The sequence below is a fragment of the Engystomops pustulosus genome, chromosome 3 (assembly GCF_040894005.1).
Source record: "Engystomops pustulosus chromosome 3, aEngPut4.maternal, whole genome shotgun sequence".
Lineage (NCBI taxonomy): Eukaryota > Metazoa > Chordata > Amphibia > Anura > Leptodactylidae > Engystomops > Engystomops pustulosus.
Genome location: NC_092413.1, coordinates 44,079,152 through 44,106,348, shown reverse-complemented (window position 1 = coordinate 44,106,348; position 27,197 = coordinate 44,079,152). Strand labels below are relative to the sequence as shown.

The 27,197-nt window shown below is 45.2% G+C and overlaps 1 protein-coding gene and 1 long non-coding RNA gene across 4 annotated transcripts in view; one reads left to right on the top strand and one right to left on the bottom strand.

Annotated features, from left to right (window-relative positions):
• The first annotated feature begins 234 nt into the window (after window positions 1-234).
• KIZ (kizuna centrosomal protein) overlaps window positions 235-27,197 on the top strand; it is a 91,860-nt gene continuing 64,897 nt past the window's right edge. The window contains exons 1-4 of one of the 3 annotated variants that reach the window (XM_072140616.1): window positions 235-453; window positions 7,562-7,624; window positions 7,870-8,032; window positions 26,352-26,997. In XM_072140616.1, coding sequence (XP_071996717.1) covers window positions 374-453; window positions 7,562-7,624; window positions 7,870-8,032; window positions 26,352-26,997 — 952 coding nt within the window. In that variant the 5' untranslated portion in view covers window positions 235-373. Of the gene's footprint in view, window positions 454-7,561; window positions 7,625-7,869; window positions 8,033-15,427; window positions 15,460-26,351; window positions 26,998-27,197 lie in introns of those variants that run through there. The other 2 variants (XM_072140615.1, XM_072140617.1) reach the window with 2 other exon arrangements.
• LOC140121258 (uncharacterized) lies at window positions 7,872-15,920 on the bottom strand. The gene is made up of 3 exons (XR_011854059.1): window positions 15,884-15,920; window positions 15,075-15,162; window positions 7,872-8,068 (listed from the first exon to the last, which is right to left on the bottom strand). It is a non-coding gene; the product is annotated as an uncharacterized lncRNA (long non-coding RNA).

The following is a 27,197-nucleotide window of genomic DNA, read 5'->3' as shown; positions in this document are numbered from 1 at the left end:
AAAGAAGTGTCAGTCATTTCTTTATATTTCTTTTTTTGTGGCTTTGGCTAAAAAAATATGCACACGTGAGGATTGGCAGTTTATGTTCTTGTCATTAATATGTTTTCCATTACTGAACCCTGATATATGATCTCTCATCTCCCACATCACGGAGAGCGCGCAGATCCAGGCTACGCGTCACTCTGGATACTGTTACTGAACGCATCATGTGACCTGCCGGGCGCCTATCACGTGACGATCATCGGCTTCCTCGGTTACTATGGTTTCCATCGGCCATGACACCGCGCTTTGCATTGTGGGTGAGCCGCGCTGAGGCTAAGTTACCCGGGCTTCTCTCTTAGGCGTCGCTCGGTGCGGGCCGGTAGGAGACATCATGGAGGGCGGAGCGGGACTTCATGATGGAGAAGACTTTGATAAACGGGTCACGAAACTGCGGAAGAGCCTGAGAGACTGGTGAGTGTGGGCGGAGCCAAGCGCCCGGACACATGACTTCCTCTGTGTTCGGGGCAGCACAGGCCGGATACCGGGGCTGGCTGCCTGGGGACAATTCTGGGATTAGTTTGCTCTGTTTAAGAGCTGCCATGTATGTGTCACATGCTACAGAGGACGCTACTACTAAGGGTGAAGACACACTTGGCGTTTTTGGGCCGTTTTCAGATTGTTAAAAACGCATGCGTTTTTGACCAGTTTGGATTAAGATAATTGGTCAAACCTGTCAAAAAACGCATGCGTTTTTCAAAAACGATTTGAAAACGCACTAACTAAAAACGGCCTAAAAACGCCAAGTGTGTCTTCACCCTCAGGCGCTGTTCATACTAGATGCCGGTTATCTGGTTTCCTGTTGGGATGCGGGACCGCCCACTGGACCCAAAAGATTATAGGGAGCCCTCTGGGTCCTGGCATTGTGTCCGCTATATAATTTTAAAATTGTGTTGTTTTTTAATATCAGATATTGTGGAGTCTCCAAGGAAAGTTTGAAAAGAGCCTAACACTATATATTACAAAGGATGGGGCTACTGAGATACACCACAGAGGACGGGCGCATAGTCTATTCAGATACACCACAGAGGACGGGCGCATAGTCTATTCAGATACACCACAGAGGACGGGCGCATAGTCTATTCAGATACACCACAGAGGACGGGCGCATAGTCTATTCAGATACACCACAGAGGACGGGCGCATAGTCTATTCAGATACACCACAGAGGACGGGCGCATAGTCTATTCAGATACACCACAGAGGACGGGCGCATAGTCTATTCAGATACACCACAGAGGACGGGCGCATAGTCTATTCAGATACACCACAGAGGACGGGCGCATAGTCTATTCAGATACACCACAGAGGACGGGCGCATAGTCTATTCAGATACACCACAGAGGACGGGCGCATAGTCTACTCAGATGCACCACAGAGGACGGGCGCATAGTCTACTCAGATGCACCACAGAGGACGGGCGCATAGTCTACTCAGATGCACCACAGAGGACGGGCGCATAGTCTACTCAGATGCACCACAGAGGACGGGCGCATAGTCTACTCAGATGCACCACAGAGGACGGGCGCATAGTCTACTCAGATGCACCACAGAGGACGGGCGCATAGTCTACTCAGATGCACCACAGAGGACGGGCGCATAGTCTACTCAGATGCACCACAGAGGACGGGCGCATAGTCTACTCAGATGCACCACAGAGGACGGGCGCATAGTCTACTCAGATGCACCACAGAGGACGGGCGCATAGTCTACTCAGATGCACCACAGAGGACGGGCGCATAGTCTACTCAGATGCACCACAGAGGACGGGCGCATAGTCTATTCAGATGCACCACAGAGGACGGGCGCATAGTCTACTCAGATGCACCACAGAGGACGGGCGCATAGTCTACTCAGATGCACCACAGAGGACGGGCGCATAGTCTATTCAGATGCACCACAGAGGACGGGCGCATAGTCTATTCAGATGCACCACAGAGGACGGGCGCATAGTCTACTCAGATGCACCACAGAGGACGGGCGCATAGTCTACTCAGATGCACCACAGAGCACCCAGCGTAGTCTACTTACTCGGATGCACCACAGAGCACCCAGCGTAGTCTACTTACTCGGATGCACCACAGAGCACCCAGCGTAGTCTACTTACTCGGATGCACCACAGAGCACCCAGCGTAGTCTACTTACTCGGATGCACCACAGAGCACCCAGCGTAGTCTACTTACTCGGATGCACCACAGAGCACCCAGCGTAGTCTACTTACTCGGATGCACCACAGAGCACCCAGCGTAGTCTACTTACTCGGATGCACCACAGAGCACCCAGCGTAGTCTACTTACTCGGATGCACCACAGAGCACCCAGCGTAGTCTACTTACTCGGATGCACCACAGAGCACCCAGCGTAGTCTACTTACTCGGATGCACCACAGAGCACCCAGCGTAGTCTACTTACTCGGATGCACCACAGAGCACCCAGCGTAGTCTACTTACTCGGATGCACCACAGAGCACCCAGCGTAGTCTACTTACTCGGATGCACCACAGAGCACCCAGCGTAGTCTACTTACTCGGATGCACCACAGAGCACCCAGCGTAGTCTACTTACTCGGATGCACCACAGAGCACCCAGCGTAGTCTACTTACTCGGATGCACCACAGAGCACCCAGCGTAGTCTACTTACTCGGATGCACCACAGAGCACCCAGCGTAGTCTACTTACTCGGATGCACCACAGAGCACCCAGCGTAGTCTACTTACTCGGATGCACCACAGAGCACCCAGCGTAGTCTACTTACTCGGATGCACCACAGAGCACCCAGCGTAGTCTACTTACTCGGATGCACCACAGAGCACCCAGCGTAGTCTACTTACTCGGATGCACCACAGAGCACCCAGCGTAGTCTACTTACTCGGATGCACCACAGAGCACCCAGCGTAGTCTACTTACTCGGATGCACCACAGAGCACCCAGCGTAGTCTACTTACTCGGATGCACCACAGAGCACCCAGCGTAGTCTACTTACTCGGATGCACCACAGAGCACCCAGCGTAGTCTACTTACTCGGATGCACCACAGAGCACCCAGCGTAGTCTACTTACTCGGATGCACCACAGAGCACCCAGCGTAGTCTACTTACTCGGATGCACCACAGAGCACCCAGCGTAGTCTACTTACTCGGATGCACCACAGAGCACCCAGCGTAGTCTACTTACTCGGATGCACCACAGAGCACCCAGCGTAGTCTACTTACTCGGATGCACCACAGTTTTGACACAACCACTTTAAAGGAAACCTACCACTTGAAGTGGTAGGTGTAAGAAGGCAATACCGAGCACCAGCCGAAGCAGCTTCGGCTATAAAGTTTAAAAAGTGTTTTAAACCGCGATACAGTGGTTTAAAACACTAACAAAAATAAACTCCGGCACCAGCTCACCCTGAGCTGGTGCTCGGTATTGCCTTCTTACACCTACCACTTCAAGTGGTATGTTTCCTTTAAAGTGGTTGTGTCAAAACGGCAATTAACATTCACAGGGGCAGATTTACTTACCCAGCCCATTCGCAATCCAGCGGCGCGTTCTCCGAACAGGATTCGGGTCCGGACGGGATTTATGAAGGTAGTTCCTCCGCCGTCCACCAGGTGGCGCTGCTTCGCTGAAAATCATCTGAACGCGCCGGAATACACCACGCCCCCCGATTTCCGTCGCGTGCATGCCAGCGCCGATGCGCCACAATCCGATCGCGTGCGCCAAAATCCCAGGGCAATTCAGGTACAATCGGCGCAAATCGGAAATATTCGGGTAACACGTCGGGAAAACGCGAATCGGGCCCTTAGTAAATGACCCCCACAGTGTTTAAGCAGAGATGTAAGAGATGGGTTCTGGACATTGGCACTGCTTCACTATGAAATTGTGCTTGCATAAAGTCAGGGTGTCTTGTTCTCCTGATTTGGTGGTGTTTTTGGCAGTCTGACCCTCAATCAGCTTAGGGATGGGGGAAAGTTTGCAAACGTGATACAACCCCTTTAATATGTACATAGTAAAAGAAGTGATGCATCTCATGGTATATCAAGTGTCATGGTTCTCGTCAGTATACCACACATAAATAAAGAATACTGGCTGGAAATGCTTGTGTCTGATTATTTATTCATAGAAGCCCAGTATAGTGTGTCATTTATCTTCTTTTAAATGGAACATCCCTTTAAAGAGATCTTGTTGCCAGGGTTTACCCTACTAAGCTCCTAGCACCTTTAGATAGGGTATAAAATTGTCTTTTCTAGAATTTCCCCTTTTATGTGAAATCTCTCCCATTTACCTATACTTTGTGAGCTACAGAACCAGAGGTACAGGTAGCTAAAGACATAGTTGAACATCAGAAAATAAGCAGAACTCCAAACGGTCAAGTTGAAGAAAAAGTGGTCTCCTTTATTTCATTTATAGCAGTAGTGACATTTCGGCCCCAATTGAGCCTTTCTCAAGCCAAACAATCAGTGTACAAAGTGAGTATACAGGCGGTCCCCTACTTAAGAACACTCGACTTACATACAACCCCTACTTACAAACGGACCTCTGGGTATTGGTAATTTATTGTACTTTAGTCCTAGGCTACAATGATCAGCTGTAACAGTTATCAAATGTGTCTGTAATGAAGCTTTATTGTTAAAGGAAACCTACCACTTCTGAAGGTAGGTATGAGATGCAAACACCGGGCACCAGCTCAGGGTGAGCTGGTGCCGGTGCTTAGTCTCGTTAGTGTTAAAACCGCGGTATCGCGGTTTTAACACTTTTTAAACTTTATAGTAGAAACTGCTTCGGCGCTGCACGCGACCGTGCGCGCGCAACGCCTGCTGCATTTCCAATGTAGGCGCGCGCACGATCGTGCGCACGCAGCGCCGAAGCAGTTTCTGCTAGAAAGTTTAAAAAGTGTTAAAACCGCGGTTTTAACACTAACGAGACTAAGCACCGGCACCAGCTCACCCTGAGCTGGTGCCCGGTGTTTGCATCTCATACCTACCTTCAGAAGTGGTAGGTTTCCTTTAATCCTGATTCTTATGACAACCCAACATTTTTAAAATCCAATTGTCACAGAGACCAAAAAGGTTTTGGCTGGGATTACAATGATAAAATATACAGTTCCGACTTGCATACAAATTTAACTTAAGAACAAACCTACAGACCCTGTCTTGTATGTAACCCGGAGACTGCCTGTATATGCAAAATACACAGGTCATGTGACCATGGTTGCGATATAAAGTGTCAAAGTGTTTAAATGGTGGATGGACATACCCCTATGTGTTCTTAATCCTCCGTTTGTAGAAAAGTGTGCACAGACACCAGCATGTTGCTGGTACGCATATCTGGAACGCAACCCGGAGATACCCAGCTGCGCATGCGTCAATAGATATGGAAGTGCCAGTCCGTTCTCATGGAGACGAATAAACAGCCGCACAGACAACAAAGTGTCGCACGTTCATTGAATTGCAACTAGTGCTGTATATATAGAAGGAAACAATAAAACTAATAAAAATACACAAAATGTGGCACACTAGTCTGCTTAATTAAGGTAAATAACTCATTGCACCATGTCACCCATAATTCAGAAGGCTGAAATAAGTAATAAAGGGGTCTGGGATGCCCCAATATATGGAGCCCCAACTTTGTGACCTCACATTTGCATATAACAATCCTTGCAGGAGGTAGACTTCGTGAAGATCGGCAGACAAAACTTGTGGCCAATGCATGCTGTAAGGTCGGCTGAATACATAAAATTATCGCACATTTGTATACACACATTAAGTTAACTGTGAGTAATATGTAGGAAAAAATAGAACCCACGGAGGACGTCCACATAGGCTCAAATTCTATATAGGTATTTCATCACTGATTTTATTGGTTTTAAAGACATAGTTGGTAATGCAAACAGCAGTATCCAGTTCCTGACTGTTATTACTGTTTTTTAAGTATTTTTATAACATTGAAAATTAACCAAGACTATAATTCTGAGACTACAGTCCAGCATATTGTGACATTCAAATATCAGTGAGATGCAAGGAAACATAAAATCAGACAGTATAATAAACGCACTTGGGCAGTATTGGTCACCAGCATAAAAAGCAGAGTTTGAGAAAAACAACCGACCACACCAAAAGACATATACACAAGACAAACAACCTCACCCCCTCCCATACACTCTCACAAACAGAGGGAAATCGGTAATAATAATAATCTTTATATAGCGCCATTAAATTCTGTAGCACTTTACAGTTTCTGGGGCACATCATAGAGTAATGAGTCATATGAAACAAAAGCAATGAAGGTCCTGAAGAGCTTACAATCTATGAGGAATCCGTAAATTTATGTCAATCACATGGCAGTATGAGGATTCATGCACCACCTCAACCAGATGAGATCAAATTTCTGCGGACATTTCCTATTGCTATATACTGAGCGGTAATGAGGAATGGAGCTGTTACTGAGTACTGTCCATCGCTATAAAGCTGGAGGGTGATCCTTCCATGACATTATCTCTCCCTTAATAAAAAGATAAAAACCTAAAGAAGATCTTATCATAATGGCTATGTACGCCGTTTATGATTCTGTAGAGACAGACTTTTGGGATTCCAGACAAGGAAAACCAAAATGCAACCTCTGACCAAAAACCACTGACTCTTGGACAGGCCCAAACACAATGCAGGTAGGTGCCAATGGCAGCCTGACAGGAGTAATTAACCATTACACCCATATGATGCAGCCTAATAGGGGTGTAGTAAACACGATGCAAGAACTTAGATTGAACCAAGAAGTTTCTATTGCTCACTACAGTGTCACAAAAAGAAAGTTCAACTCCCCTCCAATCATCGTCAGATAGGTCGGGAATATCGCTCTTCCAGTGTAGGAAGGCCCAATCAAATGAGAGAGCCATGGATTCAGCCACAGTGGAGATGGGGGAGGAAGATCCTTGTTTTGGACCAGCAGATCTTATATCTGTATAATAGGTTAGTAAGGGCTTCATACGATCCCATTAGGGTCCCCACAAGAGCGGTTACAGCATTGCCTCTGTCAATATCTATCCACCAGTGAGCATGAATCAGCTGAGAAGCCCTGAGACTTAGGGGCCTGCAGCAGAGCCAAGCCAAGGATCTGAGAATACCATCTATGTATTTAAAGAAAACCTACCATTTAATTTGATGCATTATGAACCAAACATACTTTGAGAATGCTGTAGCTACACTGATGCAAAAACATATCTAAGATCATTGATTGCTTGTTCATGATAATACCCTGCAATACTGATGCAGTGTATTAGCTGTGCAAGCCTATGTATATGCATAGGTTGACACTGTGCCTCTAAGATGACATAGACTCCATCTATGAGGCACTGCTGGCAGCCACCTCTGGGGTCTTGTGATTTCCAGGGATTACAGTAGTTGGACCCTCAGTGAGGAAAGGGGATAAGTGTTATTTATGTGACAACTCAATCAGTTTGGCAGTTTGAGAACTATTCCGATTTTGATGTTCTATATTTTTTAATCTTGATTTATTTTGTGATTTGATTTGTATTTTGTAGTGAAATAAAAAGACTGGAGTTGGAAAAAAAGATGTCTCAATCCAGTTCATCCAGCACATATTTGTAAGTATTGTACATATTGTCCACCTGTGCTTGATAGGGTCCTATCCCCCTACCATTAGAGAAAAACTAGCGCAGCAGCGTCTTTATTATAATGGAATTAAAATCAAGGTAGATTTTCCTTTTAATGTATTGTGAATCAGAAACTCTGGGTGCAAGTGTGAACTGAACCCTACTTGTAATAAAAAAAAAAAATCACTTTGAAGTTGTATTATACGCTGTAATGATCTTTTAATCCTTATTTCCAGGTATCATCGGCAGTATGAAAGGTTAAAAAGTTCCTTGAGAGAAATCTGTGAGAAGGAGAAGATGGCTCGTCTCCGAAATAAAACGTTCCTTCGGGAGTTTGAAAGCATCGAAGCGCGCCTGCGTTTTCTCTTATCAAATTCAATGATGTCTCCACGAACAAAGGTAATATGTCCAGATGGATGTCACAAGGTACAGAATCTAATATAAATAACAAAGGGTGATAAAACAAAATTCTATCCTATTTTATAAGCGTAATAGCCTTTTGCACTGGAAATTTTACCCATTCAGAAAAGCCCCATGGGGATAAATCCGCATGGGACTTTTCTCTCCTCTCTCTATGTTGTGGCTGGAAACTGCAGCCTCTTCAGTGTCTCATCACTACTGCAGCTCCTGGCTCCACATAAACTTCCAAAGCAGTAGAGACGCAGCTGGTATCAGGGACGGCATTGGGGTGGCTTATACCGGGCTCCCTTATCCCCACTGCCCCCTCACATGCCATTAAATGCCCCCTCAGTGCACAGAGACACTGTATTATTTATAATCTGAAGCTTATAATTTTTCTGGTGTTGATTCTGTGGAAATGTATGTTTGTTTTTTTTTTGAGTATTGGTTCAGTGTCCAAGATTCCCAGGGGGAAGCAAGAAGTCACACCTGCATTACTGCAATACTTATGCACAGTAAAAATTGTCTTGCTTAAATAGCAATTCATCTACATTATCTACACATAATAATGGAGACCACCTCCCTCCCCCAAAGAAAACAAATACTGGAGACCTCCAGAACAGACAAATAATGGGGGCCCTGAGCAGACAAAAAAAAAATTTAGTAAATCCTTTCCTGGCTCTTCTTCTACTCCATGTGCCGCTCTGTTCTGTGTCCCACACTAGTTGTATGTCCCGGCACAGAGCTGTGCCAAGAGCAGGAGAGGATCTGGGAGCAGTAAAGTGCAGCTGACAAGTACATATTGCTGCAGGTCCTCTCCTGCTCTGTGTTCATACCCGAACACATACAAACTGGAGAGGATCTGGGAGCAGTGAGGACTTAAAGGGGTATTCTCGTCTGGGCACTTACATTCAGTTTCATTAATCTGCCATATGTAAACATTTCTTCAATTGGATGTTATTTAAAAAAATGTTCCCGTGTGAAGATAATTTCTCATAAATGTAGTCATATGATTCCTTAGAAATGAGAAAGCTTTCTCGGATATGGCCACCTCTGCTGGAGTGAGTGCACAAAGAAACAAAAGGTTATTGTATATAAAATGTCCGGGAGTTACTACATGTCACACAGCTACCCTGTGGTAATGAACACTGAATCCTGGTGGTCAGGCAGGACTCAGTAGTACATGTCTGGCCACCGCTGCGACGTGGTCGTATCCGAGGAAGCCATCTCGTTTCTATGGGACCATATCACTACATTTATGAGAAATTATCTTCACACAGGAACATTTTTTTTATTAACATCCAATTGAAGAAATGTTTACATAAGGCAAATGAATTTAATTAAATATAAATGTCCAGATGGGAATACCCCTTTAACTCTCCTCCAGCCAGAGATCGCATTAACGCCTCACCAAGCGTCATAGACGCATGATGAGGCGCCATTACTCCCCAGAATAATTGCCATGCGTGGAAGTACGCTTGGCAATTATCCCTGGCTGTAGTGTGTGAGCTTAGCGGTCCGGAGCGCACAGCATTGGTGTGCAGGACATTACACTGGCAGCGCACGGGCCGGCACTGCTCAGCTCACACTACAGCGCTGGTAGTCTGTAGAATGGAGCTGCTCCGAGTAGCCGTGATGTCACGGGAGGGGGCGGAGCCTCCTGGAAAGGGGCGTGGCTTACCACGCAGTCTCCTCACAGGAAGTCGAGCTGTAATGGCTGCCTGCAAGTAGAATGTGTACAGGTACTGTGTGCATACATGTGTATGGAGGGGAGGGGGCTTGACAGGAGTGGATGTGGTAAGGGCAGGGAAGACCTGTATGTTACATGGGACTGCATGGCTTGCAGGTGCTGAGTTGGCATGAGGTGTATTTTACATAGGTCTGCATGTCTGGCGGGTGCTGAGGTGTCAGGTGTGTGTTACGTAGGACTGCGTGTCTGGCGGGTGCTGAGGTGGCAGGTGTGTGTTACGTAGGACTGCGTGTCTGGCGGGTGCTGAGGTGGCAGGTGTGTGTTACGTAGGACTGCGTGTCTGGCGGGTGCTGAGGTGACATGAGGTTTACGTTACGTAGGACTGCGTGTGTGGCAGGTGTGTGTTACGTAGGACTGCGTGTCTGGCGGGTGCTGAGGTGGCATGAGGTATATGTTACGTGGGACTGCGTGTCTGACGGGTGCTGAGGTGGCATGTGTGTGTTACGTAGGACTGCGTGTCTGGCGGGTGCTGAGGTGGCAGGTGTGTGTTACGTGGGACTGCATATCTGGTGCTGAGGTGGCATGAGGTATATGTTACATGGGACTGCGTGTCTGGTGCTGAGGTGGCATGAGGTATATGTTACGTGGGACTGCATGTCTGGTGCTGAGGTGGCATGAGGTATATGTTACGTGGGACTGCATGTCTGGTGCTGAGGTGGCATGAGGTATAGGTTACGTGGGACTGCGTGTCTGGCGAGTGCTGAGGTTGCATGAGGTATATGTTACGCGGGACTGCATGTCTGGTGCTGAGGTGGCATGAGGTATATGTTACGTGGGACTGCATGTCTGGTGCTGAGGTGGAATGAGGTATAGGTTATGTGGGACTACGTGTCTGGCGGGTGCTGAGGTGGCATTAGGTATATGTTACATGGTACTGCGTGTCTGGTGCTGAGGTGGCATGAGGTATATGTTACGTGGGACTGCATGTCTGGTGCTGAGGTGGCATGAGGTATAGGTTACGTGGGACTGCGTGTCTGGGGAGTGCTGAGGTGGCATGAGGTATATGTTACATGGGACTGCGTGTCTGGTGCTGAGGTGGCAAGAGGTATAGGTTATGTGGGACTGCGTGTCTGGCGGGTGCTGAGGTGGCATTAGGTATATGTTACATGGTACTGCGTGTCTGGTGCTGAGGTGGCATGAGGTATAGGTTACGTGGGACTGCGTGTCTGGGGAGTGCTGAGGTGGCATGAGGTATATGTTACATGGGACTGCGTGTCTGGTGCTGAGGTGGCAAGAGGTATAGGTTATGTGGGACTGCGTGTCTGGTGGGTGCTGAGGTGGCATGAGGTATATGTTACATGGGACTGCGTGTCTGACGAGTGCTGAGGTGGCATGAGGTGTATGTGAAACAGGACTGCATAAACAGTAAAAACACGTAAAAAATGACAAAGACACAAATTCAATTAATAAAAAAACCTAAAAAAACACCTCATTCCAAAACAGTCTGTACGTTTGGTGTCAGCGGCGTTGGCCGCAGTGTGGTGGTGGGAGGTCTCGGCGGGCCGCAGTGTGGTGGTGGGAGGTCTCGGCGGGCCGCAGTGTGGTGGTGGGAGGTCTCGGCGGGCCGCAGTGTGGTGGTGGGAGGTCTCGGCGGGCCGCAGTGTGGTGGTGGGAGGTCTCGGCGGGCCGCAGTGTGGTGGTGGGAGGTCTCGGCGGGCCGCAGTCGGGTGGTGGGAGGTCTCGGCGGGCCGCAGTCGGGTGGTGGGAGGTCTCGGCGGGCCGCAGTCGGGTGGTGGGAGGTCTCGGCGGGCCGCAGTCGGGTGGTGGGAGGTTTTCGACGACTGTGGTTTGGGTGGTTGGGGGCGTCAGCTCCAGTCTGGTCAGTACATGATGTAACATCACTATAACTGCCTCAATTTGCTATTTAAACACAGAAGATACTGACACATGATTTTCTTATATAATTAGCGTCTATCAACATTATATACAGCTATGAGTTATATACTTGTATTACTGAAAATTTCATACTCCTTCCCGGCTAAAAATACTCCTCAAAAATAGTAAGAGGAGTATTATTACCCTTCTAGAAATATGTTAGTGCGACCTCTGCCTCCAGCACCAGTGATCTGACATCAGTCATGGAAGTGCTCATTGGACTCATGTTAGCGCTTTAACTCTGTTTAGAAATGGAATAAAAGTGCCATGGACCAGTCTTTCTATGGAATTTTTATTGTAATGTTCTATGGAAACGCATGCAGTCGGTAACCAGTTCCTGGTGTCTTGTATTGTTTAAAGGTAAGACACCAGGTGCTGGTTATAGGTTTCCTTAGAAGTGCATATGGCCCCTTGCACACCCCCATGCACTTTCATTCCATTTCTAAACTGAGTCAAAGCAGTACGGTGTGACCGCACCCTGATCGTTTTCAGGTTGCAGGCTGCAGCTCGAAGCTTGACATGTCACAGGTCATCTGCTTGTTGTGCACCCCTGATCTAGGCTTTTAGTTAAGATGAATTTGGCCTCATTTTATTTACATTTAAAGCGGTAAAGCTCCTCAACTCAGAGCCGGATTATAGGCGGGGCTCCCGGGGCGCGGCCCCCACCATATAGCAATTGAACTTGTAAAAATCATGCGGGCATTAGATTTGCGGCGCCAGCGGCAGACCGCTAGCGCTCCGGGACACTGACACTGAGCTCTCTGGAACTGGGAGCGATGCGCTGCGGCTGTGCTGCAGCGCATCACTTCCAGCCACGCACGGACATTTCAGCTGTTTGCAGAGCGGTGGGCTTCCACCCCCATCCGGATGCCTACCAGTCCCTGGTAGGAGACGATAAGCTGTCTGTCTCCACCTGGAGCGATGTGCTGCAACAATGCAGCACATCGCTCCCAGCCAGAGATGGTCAGCTCCCTTCTTCAGTGTCACAGGGTCACGTGCAGTTCATTGTCACGTGACCTGCTGTGAGCCCGGGAAATGCCGGCTTCTGTATACTGCCGGCTTCTGTATACTGCCGGCTTATCTACTGTGAGAGGAGGCTTCCCTGCCTGTCATGGGTCAGCGCTTCCCTTCACAACTCGGCTGAAAGGTAATTTTTGAGAGAAGCTAAGTCCTGGGCTGCCTGTGAAAGAAAAGGGGGGAGGGGGGGGGTCCTGGGCTCAGGGTCTCTAGCTCTGGGGGGGAGAGGAGACTGTATATAGATGTATTGCAGGGGGAGAGGAGACTGTATATAGATGTATTGCAGGGGGAGAGGAGACTGTATATAGATGTATTGCAGGGGAAGAGGAGACTGTATATAGATGTATTGCAGGGGGAGAGGAGACTGTATATAGATGTATTGCAGGGGGAGAGGAGACTGTATATAGATGTATTGCAGGGGGAGAGGAGACTGTATATAGATGTATTGCAGGGGGAGAGGAGACTGTATATAGATGTATTGCAGGGGGAGAGGAGACTGTATATAGATGTATTGCAGGGGGAGAGGAGACTGTATATAGATGTATTGCAGGGGGAGAGGAGACTGTATGTAGCTTTGTTACTGGGGGCCAGGCGGCTGTATGTAGCTGTGTTACTGGGGGCCAGGCGGCTGTATGTAGCTGTGTTACTGGGGGCCAGTCGGCTGTATAAAGATGTGTTACTGGGGGCCAGTCGGCTGTATGTAGATCTGTTACTGGGGGCGAGGCGGCTGTATGTAGCTGTGTTACTGGGGGCGAGGCGGCTGTATGTAGATGTGCTATTGGGGGCGAGGCGGCTGTATGTAGCTGTGTTACTGGGGGCGAGGCGGCTGTATGTAGCTGTGTTACTGAGGGCCAGGCGGCTGTATGTAGCTGTGTTACTGGGGGCCAGGCGGCTGTATGTAGCTGTGTTACTGGGGGCCAGGCGGCTGTATGTAGCTGTGTTACTGGGGGCCAGTCGGCTGTATGTAGATCTGTTACTGGGGGCGAGGCGGCTGTATGTAGCTGTGTTACTGGGGGCCAGGCGGCTGTATGTAGCTGTGTTACTGGGGGCCAGTCGGCTGTATGTAGATGTGTTACTGGGGGCCAGTCGGCTGTATGTAGATGTGTTACTGGGGGCCAGTCGGCTGTATGTAGATGTGTTACTGGGGGCGAGTCGGCTGTATGTAGATGTGTTACTGGGGGCGAGGCGGCTGTATGTAGCTGTGTTACTGGGGGCGAGGCGGCTGTATGTAGCTGTGTTACTGGGGGCGAGGCGGCTGTATGTAGCTGTGTTACTGGGGGCGAGGCGGCTGTATGTAGCTGTGTTACTGGGGGCGAGGCGGCTGTATGTGGATGTGTTACTGGGGGTGAGGCGGCTGTATGTGGATGTATTACTGGGGGGTGAGGCGGCTGTATGTGGATGTATTACTGGGGGGTGAGGCGGCTGTATGTAGCTGTGTTACTGGGGGCGAGGCGGCTGTATGTAGCTGTGTTACTGGGGGCGAGGCGGCTGTATGTGGATGTGTTACTGGGGGTGAGGCGGCTGTATGTGGATGTATTACTGGGGGGTGAGGCGGCTGTATGTGGATGTATAACTGGGGGTGAGGCGGCTGTATGTGGATGTATAACTGGGGGGTGAGGCGGCTGTATGTGGATGTATTACTGGGCGGTGAGGCAGCTGTGTTACTGAGGGGGTGAGACGGCTGTATGTGAATGTATAACTGGGGGGTGAGGCGGCAGTATGTGGATGTATAACTGGGGGGTGAGGCGGCTGTATGTGGATGTATAACTGGGGGGTGAGGCGGCTGTATGTGGATGTATAACTGGGGGGTGAGGCGGCTGTATGTGGATGTATTACTGGGGGGTGAGGCAGCTGTGTTACTGAGGGGGTGAGACGGCTGTATGTGGATGTATAACTGGGGGGCGAGGCGGCTGTATGTGGATGTATAACTGGGGGGCGAGGCGGCTGTATGTGGATGTATTACTGGGGGGTGAGGCAGCTGTGTTACTGGGGGGTGAGGCGGCTGTATGTGGATGTATTGCTGCAAGCATAGTGGATAGTGAGCAGGATAATTTGTATCTTTGTTGTATTCGGTTGGGGCCTCCACCATATTTTGCGCCCAGGGGCCCCCACCAACCTTAATCCGGCCCTGCCTCAACTACACATCAGAAGAATAAGGTGCTGGGAACGAATGCCGGCTCTCATCTTACAACTGATAGAGTGACCAGAAAAACAGGAGTGTGGAGTCAGTAACCATTTTTGGGTGTATGGAGTCGAAGTTAGAGAAATTGAGGAGGTGGAGTCAGAGTTGGAAGTTACCGCCTCAACAGCCCTGATAAAACCACAATTGGGTCATTATCTGTAACATACAATGAGGGGTAGGAACATTTCGGACATTGTGCTGTAAGGTTCTACAGGTACCTAACATTTTGATGATGTGGATTCTCTGTCGGGTTCTCAAGCAGATTTTTATTCCATTCTGATGGATGATCTTCAGCATGATATGTACCTACATACGATTAATAACTTCACTGTTACTTTACATTACTATATTCCTAATTGTGATTTCTCATTACAAGCATCATTCATCACCAACATTGTTGTATTATAAGTGGATATTCAATTTTATTTTGTTTTTACAATAAAACCTGGGCCATTCTGAAAACGCAGATTGGTTGTTCACTCGTTTACTCACCTGTTCTTGAGTTGTCGCTCATTATCTTCCATTGTCTCTAACTAATATTGTTGCTATGTCAACTTACACTTATAGCGAATAAAGACAATTGAACAGAACAGCATGGCAAAGGTAAAATATTAGATTGCGGAGCTGAATGCTTGCACTTGACACGCGTGTATGATCATTACGGATGTTTAAGTGTTGGGTTTTGTTTATTTACTATCATTTTGCTTCATGTAATGACTTGTAGATTCCTGTTTATAACAAGTATTACACCGCCAACTATTACTGTGAATTGCTGGTTTCTGAGCATCTACTGTATAATTGTCCAAACAAATATTTATTTTTGATCTTACTCCACCATTCCACCGTGAAATTCATAATTTTGCCATCGCCATAGCGCACAGCTTTCCGTAGTGCACAGCGATTGCTAGGCAACGACGACCAAGCTCTTCACAAATGAGGATCTTTATGAAATAATTTTCGCTATTTAACCCACTGATTGTATAAAATGTTCTTAGTAAAGGGAGCTATAAAGAGGAACTTTAATCACCTCAACCTATTCCAACTCTTTGCATCCTTTATTAAAGATCTATCTACTAATTCTGAAACTGTTGGAATGTTTTATGTAGCCTTTTGCTGTTCCTAAGCAACCAGTGCCATAAGTTGTAGGTTGTTCCGAGCCTTGTGTCGGAAATACAAAAACGGCCAAACAATGTTTCGGTAACTCCCATAGAAGTTTAAAGAACGTTATGGAAACAGAATATTCTAACAAATAATAATTTGAAACCAACGTTGCGATATGTATGGGGGGGGTGTGTGGATATCATGATCAGGTGATTCACATATTGACTTTGTTTAGAAAACCTATTAAGTCTAAAATATTTTAGCTTGAAAGCCGTTTCCGTCGTTCCAATAGACATCAATTACAGCTACGGCATGGCGGTATCATTAGTCATGAATAGGGCGCCATTTATTTATATTTACGGTATTTATTTTGTTTTCTGCTCCATAGATTTATTATTTATCATGGGGAATACATCATTTTGAGAAATCGTGACTTTGTTTTCAAACTCTTGAGTGATTTGCAGCTTTTTAGGGTTTTCTGTTTTTTTATTTTTAATTTTTATTTTACTAAACATTTATATGGGCTATTTTGGCTTGAAAACAATGTATTCATATAATGATAAATTCATATGACGTGATCAGCCTGATCAATCACTGACAAGTAATCATATGGCAGGGTATTAAGCTCTTACCCTCCTCTGCAATTTAGTTTAAAGGAGTATTCCCATGAAGACAAGATTCTTAAATACACTTAGTAAGTCCAACCTTTCTCTATTAGTCCTGATGTTTACAATTTTCGTTGCCCCTGGTTCCAACAATAAATCTTCTGACTATGGTCAGATCCTTCTCATGAATAGCTTCTTTTGTCTGCACACTGCAGTGCTCTCTGCCTCCTGCTCCCCCCTCCCTGCATTTCAAGACCAGGTCAGACACAGGCACCTCTGGTCAGCAAGCTGCAGTGTGCAGAGTCCTACACTACTAGCTACCGACAGATAAGGTCTTTATGCATATAGCAGGGCTGACTCTGTGTGTTATAGCAAAGCTGAGAGTGTTTTATATCCATCTCATGGATCTCATCATCTCTGATCGCTCTTTTTTTGTGTCAGATGCTACTACAATGTTCAGGAGATAAATAAAAGTGTAGATAAATCCTGTACCCAGATAATCTAAGCACATTGTTAGCACATAGCATCTCGTAGCAGAGGAATTATGAAGTGTCTGCTAAGAGATTCCCCGCCCACACTCTGGAATCTTACACTGCACAGCAATAAAACTGAGTGAAATTAAAGTAAGGGGGTTAAATATGATCTTTATTGTGTAATATCACTAAGGGATAAAATTTGAGAATTTTCTTTCATATGCAAACCTTTTGAAAGACACGCATTTTGAGCACCCCATTCCAATCTGTTGCATACACCTCGTAGGGCCCCTGTTTTTTTTTTTCTTGCAACTTTTACCAAAAAAAGAGCAAAATGACAACATAGAAAAGCACATCCAACTAACATAAACCCTCTTCAATGAGTTTTGCTGTTTCACTCCCAAAGTAGTTGTAGTCTGAAACTCCTCTATGGACGTTATGGAAGGTATCAGCTGTTCCAGTAAGTTATATGTGTTCCGGATACAGGACTTTTCTCATTTCAGTGAAACCTTTAATATGCTCCTTACACAGTTCAGTGTCAGACAGGAGGCCCCAGTCTCCCATGAAGAACCTTCCCGCTTTTAGGGATTCTTTCACATGATGGGCTCACCCACTACGTTATTGTGGGGAGTTTAGAGCAGTGGGTCCAATATATGTGTAAATTTATGTGTCCAAAAATTTTTTAAAAAAGCAACTTCTTAGACATTAAATGCATTGGCATTTAAAGGGAACCTGTCACCACCTTTTACAGAATTTTTGCCTTGACTGGTTCCCATAGAGCCGTTATACCACAAGGGCAACCTTGTTTCATCTAAAAAAAATAAAACTTTGCTCCCTAATGAATAAAATGTACTTTGCTACCCTACCTGGTATCTATGCAGAGAATCTAGCGTGTCGAACTGGGGGTGGCCTGTTCGAGGAGTCCGATGGCTCCTGCTGACCTTTTCATAAATCCCGCGCCTCCCCTCCTAAGTCATCCGGCCAAATTCTCAAAGCTACACATTAGTCTGTCCGCTGTTGTGCACAGTGAGCGTTGGAGTGAAAATGTGCCCTCCGTCTGCCCACTGCGCATTCGCGGCTTCCTACTTAGAGGACCTGCTCCAACAGAGGCTATACAATCATAGAATTTCGAATATACTTTCTGTATCAATTACTCATGGTTTTCTAGATCTCTGCTTGCTGTCCTTCTATAGAAAACTTCTATTTTGATTTCCAATGGATAGAAATCTGTCCATGGTCTTGTGATGGTCATGCAGGTGTCCATCATAAGACCTCCATGGGTGTTAATGGAACCTGGAGCCCCTCAGACTCATTTGCATTTTTTTCTTAAAAACAAGGGCATAAGAAGCCTAAAGAAGAGCAGATCCTGCCAGAGGGGGCACACACCAGTATGTCAGTGTGTTTGGTGTACAGTCCTTCATCCCTTTAAATGTTAAAGGGATTTTGCCATATATATCCACAGAGAACTCCTTAAACAAATAAAATTGTGAAGTCAATGTGGAGAAAAATGTAAATAGATCGTGACGCTATGTATTTCACAATCACATGATTTACATTTTACAAAAAGCAATGAATTCTGGGTAATCCACACGGCATATATCGGCTTCGAATAGCGGTCTCGGTTTGGTTACCATATCCGCCATTATCTTGCGTCTTTGTGTTCTGAACACACATTGCAGAAATATCATTATGCCACACCACGGAGCACAACACTGCAAGCAGCGATTCCATTTGTTTGTTTGTGTACTTTATCCCCCTCTTTTACAAAGGAGAGGAAGCCGATTACATATCCGCAGGACCGACAGGAAGAAAAAAATCCGGGAAACGCTCAAACGCATTGGGTTATGTATCTGCAGTAATGCAGGCTTCTAATCCCTCCTACTATCTCCATATAAATGATGCCGTTCAAGGCCATTGCTTCTTTTTTCACTTTAAAAAAAATAAAATAACATAAAAAAAATGTAACAAAAAAAAAAAAAGCAGCAAAGCCCTTTCAGATGAAATGTCTTAAAAAACATGGCGTAATAACTTGGAGCATGCTGGCAAGTGTAGTCACTTGTGACTGCGTGAATCCCCCTCAGCAAGTCAATATTGTAATAAGCAGAACTGGTAACATCTCTCCATTATTCAGAGGAGCCAACAGCGCGCTTGTCCCTTAGGCTGCGGCATTCATTAAGGAAAGCTTACTGGGCTGAAAGCTGGAAACAGATGATAACAGGATATGATTTTCATATTTAATGCATCCCCTTGGAAGAGTCTGTGTGCTGCAGATTGATAGAAGAATCTACCGCTACTTTACTGAAAGACTTTCTAGTTTGCCCTATAGCTACCGATGGAATCATTCAGCCAAGAAATTACCTTTTCCTCTTTTTTACCTGCTTTATATATCTGCCAAGCAGCCAGCCGAGCTGCCAGCCAATGTTATTGTGCAGTTAACTGTTTGCTATTTAAGACGCTTATCAGAAAAGAAACAGAGGCCATATGTTTTTTTTTGTTTTTTTTTTTAAGTAAGAAGGTTTGAGTTTTTTTTTATTTTTATTTTTTTTTCTTCTTCCTCTTTTTCTCTTCTTTTGGTATTTAAGTTGGCATAGAAGTGGAGTTTGCTGAAAGTTGTTTCTTCTTTAGTTGTCTATGATTATTTTCTTTCTTTCGGGTGTTTAGGGGACTTTGAGGAGGTATGGCGTGTGTGAATTGTATCCAAGGGGTTGGCTTTGATCTCTTCATAATGAAAAGGAACCTTTTTGGGGGGATAGAAGGGCATAATGGAAATATGTCTACCTATGCTCCAGGACCTGTAAATTGCTTTTATGCTTCTCTACCAGTGAAGATAAGGAGAACTTGTAAGATATTAGTATAAGTAGTAAGAAGATGGGCCCAGTCTTGCCTTGAGATAATATTTAATCATCTAAGTCTCTAGTTATGGAGGATTTGTGCTATTTTTAATCATTTTTGATTGCTTCTTGGCTTATTAGAATCTGGGCTACAATCGTATAGAGCTTTGATCTGTGACTACAGCTCAGCTACTGGGCTGGCAGGGAGTCTGAGACACACCCCCTATCTGATTATTGGTACAGACTTCTTTTCGGCCCCTCCCCCTACAGCTTTGTCTCCTTAAGATTGGCTGCTGTGTTAAAACACAGCAGTCAATCATTTGCTCTTTGGGAAGTCATTGCTTGGAATTTTGATTTCCAGGGTAGCAAAGGTAGAATGATCAAAACCTACAGCAGTGATGGCGAACCTTTTATAGACAGAGTGCCCAATCTACAACCCAAACCTACTTTTATGTCTCAAAGTACCAACATGACAATTTATGCAGTAACCTAGTGATCCCAGCTGTATCAATCGTATTGGCTTCCTGAGGACACCAATACAATAGAAATTTGGATTATAGCTTCCTTCCAGGGTTCCCTGAAGAGGAAGAATCAGGGGACCTAGAGCAGGAGCTCCAATGATAATCCATTTCTATCCACACCTTCTCGTGTAGTCCTGGGGTGAAGGCCTGGGTGCCCACAGCAAGGGCTCTGAGTGCCACCTCTGTACCTAAAAAAAAAAAAGTAGCCAAACACCTTCTCGGACATGTTTCTTCCATGGCCCAGTTAAGGTAAGAACATCCAGAAAATAAACTTTGAAGAGAGATGTATAATGGTTGTACAAGTCATTGGGGGCCATTTACTAAGGGCCCGATTCGCGTTTTCCCGACGTATTACCCGACGTATTACCCGAATATTTCCGATTTGCGCCGATTTTCCCTGAATTCCTCCGGGATTTTGGCGCCCATGATCGGTTTGTGGCGCATCGGCACTGGCATGCACGCGACGGAAATCGGGGGGCGTGGCCGAACGGTAACCCGACGGATTCAGAAAAACCGCCGCATTTAAAAAAAAAAAATTTGTCGCACGGGCTATACTCACATGCACCACGATGAAGACGATGAACTCCGGGGCACCTCGGCGGACTTCGGCGCACCAGCACCACCTGGTGGACATTGGGCGCAGGACCTTCATGAATGGCCGGAAGACCCGAACGCTCGTCAGAGAAGCCGCCGCTGGAACGCGAATGGACCGGGTAAGTAAATGTGCCCCATTAAGTTTAGTACTGAAGTCAAGCTCTTCTCTACTTAAAGGGAACCAACCACCACAAATCTACCTATAAAGGTAGATCGGGTGGTAGGTGGATCAATGGGACGTGAGGATAGCCCTTTTAAGGGCTAATCCTCACGTCCCCACACTTTTTTGGTAACTTTTATCAATCGTTTATGCTAATTTTATTATGCGGCTACTGGGGCGTGGAGTAGCCGCATCTGAGGTTACACGAGGCGGCTACTCCACGCCCCGGTAGCCTATTTTCTCCTCCTACTCACCATCTTCGGCGCGCAGCTGCTCGTAGCTGCGCGCCCTCGTCCGATGATACTACGAGCAGCTGCGCGCGGAAGATGGTGAGTAGGAGGAGAAAATAGGCTACCGGGGTGTGGAGTAGCCGCCTAAAAGGGCTATCCTCACGTCCCATTGATCCACCTACCCTTTAAAGTGTCTCCTCTGGTGTGATTGACATCGTGCACCAGACTACAGGAGCTGGTTAGTGATTAACTAACTCATAAGGGCATCAAATACAGCAAATGTGTGGGGAGAATTTTACTTTAATGGTAGATTTTCTGCCTTCTTGATTTTTTTTTCAACAAAACTGCATCTCATTTCAAAGAAACATGAACTGGAAGGTGGTAAGCAGCTTCACAATATACAGGTAGTGGTTTATCAGGTCCTGCTGACAGGTTCCCCTAAATAGCTCAAGCACACAGCTGTGATTGATCCATGAATCAGGGACTGTGCGCTGACTGGATTTCATGGACCGCCCACACTGCAGAGGACTCAGTGTGGGTCAGATTTGACTATGATGTTCGGAGTACCATCCTCAACACTGGGGTCAGTCTGTGTAATCCGTCCAACACGACTTAAAATTAGCCATGTTTTTCAAACCTTGAATAATCTCTCTATCGTATAAAATATCGACATAAAACCATTCACCTTCCTCACCATCAGTCATCAGCAGGCTCCCATGGAATATCAATTTTGGATATTTTGAGACACAGGGATACATAACATATTCATGTTTTGTTTATTAAGTGTGTTCAAGGGAATGATTTTGATTTTTTTATAATTTATTACCGTAATAATTTTTTTTTTTTACGTTTTTTTTAGAACCCCCCTCCCTTTCCCAATAGGATGTCTGAAATCTAGTGGGGTGTGATCCTTCATACAATATGCTGCACAACAATTGTATTGCACTATATTACCAACATACTGCACATACTGTAGAATAAAGTTGATTCATAAGTGATGGTGGATTGAGAATGCCTGACCAAACCCAAGTGGTTATAACTTTGGAATGAATAAAAGATGTGCAGGTTATTGGTTTCTTGCATCCATTGAACTCCATATTCGTTTAAATATTTGGGTGATATGTTTTGCCTTTAGGTATGAAAAAAATGGAAATTTCTACATTAAAGTTCAAAATTTACTGGTTTCCAGGCAGATATTTAGACCACCTAAATAACTTAATAACTAAAATTTAATGTAAGTCTGCTTTATATTGCCATGTTTTATGCATCCTCTGTTTTCTAGGATGTTATGAGGTGCAATTTTTTTTTTTTTTTTGTACGTTTTCATGAAAATTGCCAAGATTCACATTTTGAAAGACTAGCTCGATTTTCAAGTGACTTTGAGAGGTCAAAACAATAGTAAAACCCCATAAATTACCCCATTATATAAACTAAACACCTCAACATTTGTAAAACAACTTTTAGTAACTTTTTGTATCCTTTTAAAGGGAACCTGTCACCAGGGACCTAATTTTGTATAAAGACAGGTTGTAGAAGCCCATTACAGCTGCAGTGCAAATATGTCTTTCTGCTTTCACATTTGCATCACAATATACATGTGTGTTATAACTTACCTTGTGTGACAAAATCCTCTGTTTAGTCCCAGGGGTTGCGCTATGGTTTGGATGCATTTAAAAAAAACAACATGTCACTGTGTCTGTGCTGCAGACTGCTAAGCTATCAGTCCCCACCTTTGTGCTCCTGTACAGCTCCTCCCTTCTGCTTTTTCACAGAGCTCACAGGGTGGAGAGCTGACAGCAGCAGGGGAGGGAGGAGCTGTCCTGGAGCACAAAGCTGGGGGCTGAGAGCTGAGGAGTTTGCAGCACAGACAAGTCACGTTTTTTTGTTTTTTAAATGTATCCAAACCAAAGCCCATGCCCTGGGACAGAGGATTCTGTCAGGGTGCAAGGTAAGTTAAAACACATTGGGGGTCATTTACTAAGGGCCCGAATCGTGTTTTTCCGTCGCTTTACCTGAATATTTTCGATTTGCGCTGATTTTACCTGCATTGCCACAGGATTTTGGCGCACGCAATCGGATTGTGGCGCATCGGCGCCGGCATGCACGCGACGGAAATCGGGGCCCGTGGCCGTAAGAAAACCCGACAGATTTTAAAAAAAAAACTATGTATTTAAAAAAAAAAAAAAGTGTCGCTTGACACGCGCTTACCTGCACCCAGGGTAGGACGGTGAACTTCAGTGAACTCCAACGGAATTCAGCGCAGCAGTGATACCTAGTGGACATTGGGCGCACTACCTTAGTGAATCACCGGATAGCCCGAATCCTCACAGATAACACAACGCTGGATCGCAACTGGACCGGGTAAGTAAATCTGCCCCATTATGATTTTGTAAGGCAAAGGCTTAGAGAAACCAAAAAGGCATATTTGCCCTGCAGTTATAATGGGCTCCGAAACCTGTCTTTAGTGAAAATGAGGTCCTGGTGACAGGACATACATTTATTTAGGCCAAAATAATTACAATGGATAAAATATCAAAGAGCTTTGTAACGTTTGATACCCAATTGCTACTGTGTGTAACAATATGCCATATGTGGTGCAAAACTGCTGTATGGGTAGACAGCCGGCACTGAAAGGAAGGAGCGCCATTCAGAGCAGATTTGCATTGTCACATTTTAAAGGCTATAACATACAATTTTTGGGCACTCTGAACCTATTAAGGCTTATTTTTTGCAGGATGCACTTTACATATACTTCTTGAGCTTTTGGGGCATCTATAGCTGATTGATGAGATTTTATTAATTCTTTCAGAGTGGCAGAAAAGTAAATCATCGTTTCTTCTTTTTAGCATTTTTTTTTTGGGACGTTCCCATACTATAAATATAATATGTTATCTTTATTCCCTGGGTTATTACGTTGATACCTCATTTACCTAATATACATGGGTATAAGACAGGTTTTTCTAGCAATTTCTGCGCTGAAAAACTTAACTCGACTTCTACGCGAGTCTATAAAAATAATTAACACTGTACTCACCTTTCCAACACAGGTCCTCCTTGTTTTGGCTGCTCCGGCTCCTCATCGGCTGGCTATATACTGCAAGGGCTGGCAGACAATCTACTGGGGAGGGGGCAGGGGCTGGCTGGCTATATACTGGGGTGGCAGGGGCTTGCAGGCTATATACGGGCGGGAGGGCAGGGGCTTGCAGGCTATATACAGGGGGGAGGGCAGGGGCTTGCAGGCTATATAATGAGGGGGCAGAGGCTGGCATACTATATTATGGGGATATGGGCTGGCATACTATATTATGGGGATATGGGCTGGCATACTATATTATGCGGATATGGGCTGGCAGGATATATACTGGGGGGGCTGCAGGCTGTATACTGGGGGGCAGGGGCCGACTGTATACTTGGGGGGCAGGGGCCGACTGTATACCGGGGGGGGGCAGGGGGCGACTGTATATCGGGGGGGGCAGGGGCCAACTGTATACCGGGGGGGGGGGGGCAGGGGCCGACTGTATACCGGCTGTAGGCTTAACCAATGCATTTCCCACCCTAGGCTTATACTGGTCAATAGGTTTCCTTTTTTTTCGTGTTAAAATTAGGTACCACGGCTTATACATGATACTTGAGTATATATGGTATATAGTTTTTTAAAAAGATTTTTCCCAGTTTTCCTGGATAAAAAAAGTATTGGAGAAAATTTCATTTATTTTACTGTCACTATCTTTTCAGAAGTATAATTTGTGTATTTTTATGTTGACTGAGGTGGTGAGGACTTATTTTTCACAAAAAGGGTAATTTTTTTTTTCTTGGTTTCATTTTGGCACATATACCTTATTTTAATCCCTTCTTAGTAATGTTTCATTGTGAAGGGATTTGCATAGTTACATAGTTGGTTTAAAAAGACACATGTCCATCAAATTCAACCCAGGCAGGTATAAGGAAAGGATGTAAAGGAACACAATTCTACATTATAACATAACCATCAATGTTATTTTGATGTAAAAAAATGGCATCTATACCCTTTTTGAAGCTCTCTGCTCTCCCTACTGTGACCAGTGTCTGAGGAAGGCTATTCCACAGATTCACAGTTCTAATTTGAGGAAATTAGTTTAGTTTATAGTTTTAGGCCAACAATGCTTCAGTTTTATTGTACAGATTATTATAATATGTTATAAAAATATTTATATACCTTTTTTATTAGAATTGAACAAGTGATGCTGTGATTGCTTGTTCAAGTCACTGCACTGCAATGCTTAACTGCGGCACGTAGCTGCATGCATTAAAAGTTCTGCTCCACTTTCTTGATGAACTTGGAGCCTCCTTTCTTTTTCCAAAGTAGTACAGAACTTTTAATAGATGTATATTGGTAAATTACCCAATATCCTGCTCCCCCACACTTATACACATATTACAAAATACATGAGGTAAAGTGGCCAAATAATAATAATTCCTTTATATAGCGCATACAGATTACGCAGCACTGCACAGAACTTGCCAAATCAGTCCAAGACCCCATGGGGCTCACAATCAACCTACTGCAAAGAGTTTGTATGTTCTCTCCGTGTTTCCATGGGTTTCCTACGGGTCCTTTGGTTTCCTCCCACACTCCAAAAAAATCATACTGGTAGGTTGCCCCTTTAAGACTAAGATGGACTAATTTAATTTAGGAAATAACAAGTTATACAGAATCTTTTCCTAAAATACTCATATCGATCTCCTCAGTTTCTCCTGTTCTACATCACTGTATCTGCAGAATTCTCTCCATTTTCAATGTATCAAGTCCCCTTTAAGAGAGACAACAAAAAACCTGGAATTCAGTGTACTTTACACAATAGTATTTTCCTTTATCCAGGATCTTAAAAGCATCGTTAATACTCGCTTTTGAAAAACATAAAATGCCATTTTGAAGGAGGAAAGAAAACAATTTCCCTCAGTTCAATTCTCTCTTAAAGCCCCACAACCTCTATTTTCCAGATGCCGCAAGTTTCACGACAGGCCGAAATTAACACAAGCGCAGACATGTCAAGAAGAATCTATCATCCAGCAACAATCTTCATGGGCCGCCAAATGTCAGCCAACTCAAGCATTGAACATTGCCTTACACAGAGGAAATCTCCCCAGCCCACAAAGAGCTTTTCTATTTGTGACCCACATTCAGTCAGACAGGCAGCAATAAACAGCAATGTGACAGACAGCTGTGTAGTACCAGCTAATAGTGATACTCAGTGCTTAAATAAGCCTGACAAAATAGATGGGGAGACATCATCCTTCCAGATTAGTCAAAAAATGCCGGTCACATCCGTCGCTTCTTCTGAGGATGCGAGAACACACCGCGCCGAGATCGACAAGACTCAAAGTGCTAGGAAACATTTAGTTGAAAGCAGGCAATCTGCACAACTTAGCTCACAGACTCTGAAAAGATTAAGTCCAGAGAACAGAACAGGGGATTTACAGAATGACAGCCCAGGCAACAAGGTGGAAGACTCATTGATGTATGAAAGGCTGGTTCCTAATGAAGAGAGATTTACACACGCGAGCCCCTCTGGATCTCCACCTGATGCCTGTGATTACATAAATAACCAAACATCAGATAACCGGAGCGCCTGCGGAAATCTGTCAGGTACCGTGCCTTTACTTATATATTTATTTTGCCTTTATCCTACACTTTTCTTTGATTTGTTCTTTATTGTCCTTGGTCTGCCGCAGGTATTCTCCTGAGCCAAAGTGAAGCAGCAGAAACCTTCAATTTCGTGCTTTACGTTCTGTTTCCTGGATAAGCCTTTATTATATTTAGTATATTGTGTGGTCATGTGTTGTTTG